The sequence below is a fragment of the Priapulus caudatus genome, unplaced genomic scaffold (assembly GCF_000485595.1).
Source record: "Priapulus caudatus unplaced genomic scaffold, Priapulus_caudatus-5.0.1 Scaffold1399, whole genome shotgun sequence".
NCBI classification, from domain to species: Eukaryota; Metazoa; Priapulida; class Priapulimorpha; order Priapulimorphida; family Priapulidae; genus Priapulus; species Priapulus caudatus.
In genome coordinates, this window is record NW_014578460.1 from 63,230 (window position 1) to 69,741 (window position 6,512).

Sequence of the window (6,512 nt, forward strand, 5' to 3'; positions counted from 1 at the left end):
GCATCTAATTGGCCCCAGTAAAGAACATAATTCTTGCTGCATATATCTGAGAAGGTATTGAAACGCTCTGCGACCATTACATCCATCGTCATTTTAATTACGTCGCAACTGAAAATAGTTCATTCTCGATGTAATTAGATGAAAGAGTCGCGAATATAGGACAACGAGACAACATAACTCAACGATATGCAGTCGCTTAATTGCTCAATGTACAAATTAAATACATATACACACACGCACACGCAGAGCACGCAAACGGCACGCGAACACCGCACACACACACTGACTGAGCACACACACACACACACACAACATATATATATATATATATAAATATATAATATATATTTGTAAATCAAAAATACATAATATCAAATCATCAAATATCAGGATCAATATAGGATAGAAAATTAAATGAATTAAACTTCACGATAGTATTGTCGAAATACTCAACAGAAGCTCCACAATGCAACGCACGCACATGGAACAAACACAACACATAATATACACGCACAACGCAACTCGCACACCACACGCACAGCCCACACGCACTCCGCACACGCCAACTGTTGCCGCACACCACATCGAGATGAGACACACGCAACACGCACACGCACACGCACACGCACACGCACACGCCGACGGCACACGTATGGTCACACGCACACGCAAGCACGCACACGCACACCACACAGCACTATCGCACATCGTCGCCGCGCTGTATGCGATTATGCGTACTGGTAATGCGGGTAAAAAATCCGGCACATGACAGGCTGGCTCCACAAAATTCAAGCTTATAAATATTGCTTTACACATTGCCGGATGTAGGTGTTCGGTTACCCGGATGGTGTAGGTGTTGGTTACCACCGGGCAGGTGTAAGGTACGGTGCGCGTGCGAAAACGGTCATAATACGTAGCGCGTGCGACCGAGGCGGGTGTACGATACAGTGCGCTGCGACCGGGCGGATGTAGCGTACGCGCGTTGCGGCCGGGCAGCGTGTCAGGTACGCGCGTGCGACCGGCGCGGGTGTACGTTACCGTGCGTAAGCGATCGGGCGGATGTACGACGACGCGTGCGCCGGGCAGGTGTAGATGTACGCGCGTGCGACCGGGCAGGTGTACGTACGTGCGTGCGGCGAGCAGTGTTACGTACGTCGCGTGCGACCGGCGGGTGTACGTACGCGCAGTGAACCGGGCGGGGTGTAGGTATGTGCGGCGCCGAGCAAGGGTACACGTACGGTGGCGTGCGGCCCGAAGCAGGGTGTTACGTAGCGCGCGTGCGACCGGCGGGTGTACTTACGCGCGGCGACCGGGGCGGTTGTACGTACGCCGCGTGCGAACCGGCGGTGTACGTACGCGCGTGCGGGCCGGCAGGTGTAACGTACGCGCGGCTGGCGACCGGGCAGGTGTAGGTATGTGCGTGCGGCCGAGCAGGTGTAACGTATCGCGCGGGTGCGGTCTGGCGAGGGTACGTACGCGCGTGTGGCCGGGCTAGGTGTAAGTACACCTGCGTGCGACGGGCGGGTGTACCGTACGCGCGTGCGGCCGGGCAGGTGTACGTAACGCGCGTGCGACGGCAGGTGTACGTAGCGCGCTGTGCGGCCGGGCGGTGTAGGTACGCGCGTGCGACCGGGAGGGTGTACGTACAGCCGCGTGCGGTCTGCAGGTGTAGGTACGTGCGTGCGGTCTGGCCGGATTACGTACGCGCATGCAGCGGCCGGGCGGTGATTACGTACTCGCGTGCGACCGGCAGGTGTACGTCTACGCGCGTGCGTCTGGCAGGTGTAGGTACGTCTGCGTGCGGCTGCGGTGTACGTAACGCGCCATGCGACCGGGCAGGTGTACGTACTGCGCGTGCGACGCGGGCGGTGTACGTACGCTGCGTGCGACCTGGCAGGTGTAAAACGGGTAAAAACGCGCGTGGGCGACGGGCGGGTGTACGTACAGACGCGCGTGCAGCCTGGCGGTGTAAGTACGCGCGTGCGAACCGGCAGGTGTACGTAACGGCGCGTGGCGGCCGGCGGGTGTATCACGTACGTGCGGGCGGTCCGGGCAGGTGTAGGTACGCGCGCATGACAATCACAACGGGGAACACTGAACCCAGTGTAGAAAAACTGGGGCTAGTCACCGGGAAGCAGACAACGAGCGCAGTTCACCCTCCGGAGAAGATAGAAGAAACAAGAAAGAAGATAGAAGACAGAAGATAGAAGAAAGAAGATAGAAGAAGAGAAGCCAGAAGATAAGAAAAAGAAGACAGAAGAAAGAAGACAGAAGATAGTAAGATCGAGATCGAAGATAGAAGATAGAAGATGAAGATAGAGATAGAAGATAGAAGAGAGAAGGCAGAAGATAAAAGAAAGAAGAGGGACGACAGAAGAAAGAAGAAGGAAGAGAGAAGATAGAAGAAAGAAGATAGAAGAAAGAAGAAAGAAGAGAGAAGACAGAAGACAGAAGAAAGAAGACCAAGAAAAAGAAGAAGAACGAGAAATCGGCCGCAGACGCAAGAGGAGAAGGAGGAGAACGCCGACAGCAAGTGCCGTTACGTCTTATTCTCACTGCCGACAATCTCAAACAGATACTCGGGTTCGCGTATCATGCCGAAGCAACCTATATTTTTTGCACGTAAACGCGTTCACTGGCCTTATGCCATATAAATACTTATAGTTTACACAAAAGTAATGTCACGGCCATTCAGAGCACTCATAACGCGTCGGGTACACCAGGTAGGAATACCTGCATAACTGTAGTGTAATGAAGCAATAAAGCTACCAGGTTTCGTATACTTAAGAAAACTTGCGTTGCTGTTTATTTGCCTCTGTTTGTGTTATCTCTCTGCTGCCAAACGCAACACAGTCCCGCTTTGCACCTGGGAGCGAAGAAATGATTCCCGCAAAAACAATAAGTGCATTCACGACGCAACCAAATTCTCGTAGCGGCTAACCCCTAGGGCACTACAGTAGTACACCTGCTCGGCCGCACGCGCGTACGTACACCCGCCCGGTCGCACGCGCGCACGTACACCTGCTCGGCCGCACGCGCGTACGTACACCCGCCCGGTCGCACGCGCGTACGTACACCTGCTCGGCCGCACGCACGTACGTACACCTGCCCGGTCGCACGCGCGTACCTACACCTGCCCGGCCGCAGGAGGCAGGCGCGTACCTACATGGAGGCAGGCAGGCAGGCAGGCATGTAGGAAGGCAGGCCGGCCGACCGACCGACCGACCGACCGACCGACCGACCGATCGCTCGCGATCACAGGCAGTACATCATGTGTTTTAGGTTCTATAATAGGTTCTATAGGTGCATCGCTGGTTGCCATAGAGACGGAGCTGGAACAGCAAAACTTGGCTAACTATCTCTTTAACAATAACTTCCGTACCGATGGTTCTGGTGTGTATGTTAAGATACAAAGTGACATGTATAGGGAGGTTTGTTGTCGACACTAGTACTGATGAACGAAGGCGTAGTGTAAAATATAGATGCGTTTATTCTAAGTTACGACATAACTTGCGCAACCTGCAGAGTCGTCTAAGACCAAGACTGCCCGACGCCAACGAAAACCAGAATCAGAATTCCGGGTCTCTTCCGCACGCACGCACGCACTCACGCACGCACGCACGCACGCACACACACACACACACACACACACACGCACACACACAATCTAACGCAAAAGTACATACACTTGTGGTACCTATCTGTCTTGGTGTCATCACTTGTCACTTGTTAAACTAGCACTTTTAATTAAGAACTTTTTATTATTGCACTGACGGTGAGGAGCTTGCAAGCTCATGTTTATTTATCTTTTACCAATGTAACGTCTTTAAATGAATAGATAAATGAATGAATAAACAAATAAATCAATTACTCATTAAACAAGTTCATTCTGAAATCAATTACTGATAGTGATGCATTAGTTACTTTGACTTTTTTTAATTTTCGAAGCAGCTATAATTTTGTAGATAATTGTATATAGTAGTCAAGTGAATGTAATTCTAAATCTGCAGAAATTGAACATATTTGCTCTGCGTGTAAATGATCAAAACTGAATAGATGCGATTCACGGCCATTAAAGTTATGTAAGGTATTATCATTATTAATTTTATTATAATAAACTAATTAAAATTGCGTTTATTACTTATGCGATAATGTATTTCATTCTAATTACACGTACAAGATGTCGGCAAAAATCGCAACGGACAAACATCTTCATGTCTACGTCTACTGCGTAGACTAAATGAATTAATAGTGATGGCATTCTGTGAAATGTCTGTTCAGAAATCGCTAAAACAGATAGCAAAATAGCCATTTAATTAAGAGCAGATATTTCTATGTGCTAATTACAGTTTCGTAGAGAATAACAATACCGGTACCGTTAAATCTACCTAACCATTGTCTTCTAAAACTACGGAAATTGGCGAGATATATGTATGTGTAGAAGCTAGCTGCTCGCAGTTGGTCAATATGCACGCATGTCTTCTTGAACGACCTTTCTCAGATATTCTGGAGTAACCTGATCAATGGTCTCGATGTGGAGCTCTTTTGAAAATATCTATGAATAACAAAATTTAAGAACAAAATTATAAGAAGCCTATACACATCAACAATGAAATGTTACGAAAATGTACTCAGTAGCGTTGATATAGTAGTTGAAGCCAGCGAGTGTGAAGGTGTAGCCTACGGCTTTACACACACTCACAGTTAAACTGAGGTGACTTGTGTTGGTAGAAAAGCGTAGGTAAATGAGAGCAGCAGAGAGACAGACAGCCAGACATGAACGCACGCGAGCACACAGTGAGTGAGAGAGAGAGAGAGAGAGAGAGAGAGAGAGAGAGAGATGGGGGAGAGAGAAAGAGAGACGTGCGACAGAAGCAACGAGAGGGAGAAATAAATCACTATACAAAAATCACATTACCAATGTCATTCACCGGTTTTATTATCCAACGTTTAAAAGCGCAGATAAAATCAAAAAGGCAACATTTTCATGCGATAGTTAAACTCACGCAACGTGAACACGACGTCGGTTCTACACCACAAAAACAGCAGTCAACTCACTGTAAAACAGCGACGTGTGCGTCGTCGTTCCTTACCAGTACGATTTCCTTGAGGAGACCCTTGTCCGTGCTCATGCGCGCCCTCTGGATGACGCTCACCTGAGGACCGAACCAGGTGAGAAGAACGAACTTGGAGCAATGCTGCGCGTACGAGTCGCCCACCTCCACGCACACGTAGGCGAACAACCGGTCGTCATCTGTGTGGCAAACAGGCACTGGTTTTTACCTTCCGATTAGAACACATAGATATCCCATGATTTTATGCTCATTTGTAGACCCTAGCATAAAACATGAGACATAATCCTAATTGTTACAGATATTGGTCATTATAGTCGTTGAATTACTGGGAATTGAGCTTTCACGTTCATCATATTAAGAGTAGTAATAGCTTTACTATGGCTAGTTCTATTCCAAATCAATGCCCATAGTTTACCTGTAAAATGTGATTTCATCTCATCAAAATCATTTCCTACGCCACCACAGACGAGGTAGTTGTTATCATACTTGAAGACTGCCCTACAATATAGTGGCAAATTCTTACATTCAATCATCCTAGAATTGATAATCACCTATGTAATCACCTACAGCGCATATATTTACGGAAATATATTTAATTGCGTAATGATGTTTAATATTACAACGTAATCGTTGTCATTAATAAGTTTGTTTGACACTGCAGTAAAGATTGATGTCTATGCAACTTACAGATCCCCATTTCAGCAAATTTTAATACAGCGCATAGCAATGATAGATATGCCAAAATTAGTCTTATCTATTTTTCTATAGGTTATAAAAATTCACACGATAACAATAAAGACCAGCATAATAACACTTGCCAAGTAATGTCGGTGTTCACATCTCTTACGGCGTCATATGCTTGAATTACATTCTCCTTATCTACTATCGTTGCCATTTTATGAACTATAACTATCTCGAACGAACGTCACGCTGCTTTACACACGATCACTGGACACGAGCAAAGGCAATCTCTGTGTGTATACCTACTTAGCTGCTCTGGTCACACATATTTCTAAGCGTGAGATGTTTGTGCATCTACAACCGGCGTGACACATCCGTTTCCGTCGACTCACATCATGGCTTACATGGCCGGTAGTATAGCATCAGCGGATATTGAGTCAGTAAATGGGTGTATATAATATGTAAACGTACACCAGGTTATATCCCCGCATTCGAGTTATTCGGCCTTGTGTACAGGCTCGCGGCCAGGAGGCGTATCTCTAGATATTTCGTCTGCCGCGTACTACAAATGTGCTCGACCCGTCATTTACGCGATTTCGTAGATTTATATCAATTTAAGCGATTACTGCCATTATAGCACTTGGGCATGTACTACCTGATAAAAATTTTACGTTATTAAATTGGAAAATAAATTGGATAAAAGGTTCACACCTGTTTTCATGCGCATGTCCATTTAAAACACCGAGTGAAATTATT

At 47.2% G+C, this 6,512-nt stretch overlaps 1 protein-coding gene across 2 annotated transcripts; it reads right to left on the reverse strand.

The window, feature by feature from the left end:
* Positions 1-4,083: 4,083 nt before the first annotated feature.
* On the reverse strand, positions 4,084-6,097 carry LOC106816506 (coactosin-like protein). 2 transcript variants are annotated; one of them, XM_014821132.1, is made up of 4 exons: positions 5,894-6,097; positions 5,491-5,573; positions 5,094-5,254; positions 4,084-4,555 (listed from the first exon to the last, which is right to left on the reverse strand). In XM_014821132.1, exons 1-4 carry the CDS (start codon positions 5,968-5,970, stop codon positions 4,463-4,465), a joined length of 414 nt encoding a protein of 137 aa, XP_014676618.1. In that variant the 5' UTR covers positions 5,971-6,097; the 3' UTR covers positions 4,084-4,462. The 2 variants fall into 2 exon arrangements, with proteins under 2 accessions (XP_014676618.1, XP_014676619.1); XM_014821133.1 differs by having other exon boundaries at positions 5,059-5,254.
* Positions 6,098-6,512: the final 415 nt, after the last annotated feature.

Bases quoted from the DNA above. Each gene is read 5' to 3' on its own strand.
- LOC106816506 (XM_014821132.1), bottom strand. From the start codon at position 5,970: ATGGCAACGATAGTAGATAAGGAGAATGTAATTCAAGCATATGACGCC. The intron at 5,574-5,893 runs GCAAGTGTTATT...ACTATATTGTAG, and splicing joins GTGAACACCGACATTACTTG to GGCAGTCTTCAAGTATGATA. The intron at 4,556-5,093 runs GTAAGGAACGAC...TGTTATTCATAG, and splicing joins TCCTCAAGGAAATCGTACTG to ATATTTTCAAAAGAGCTCCA.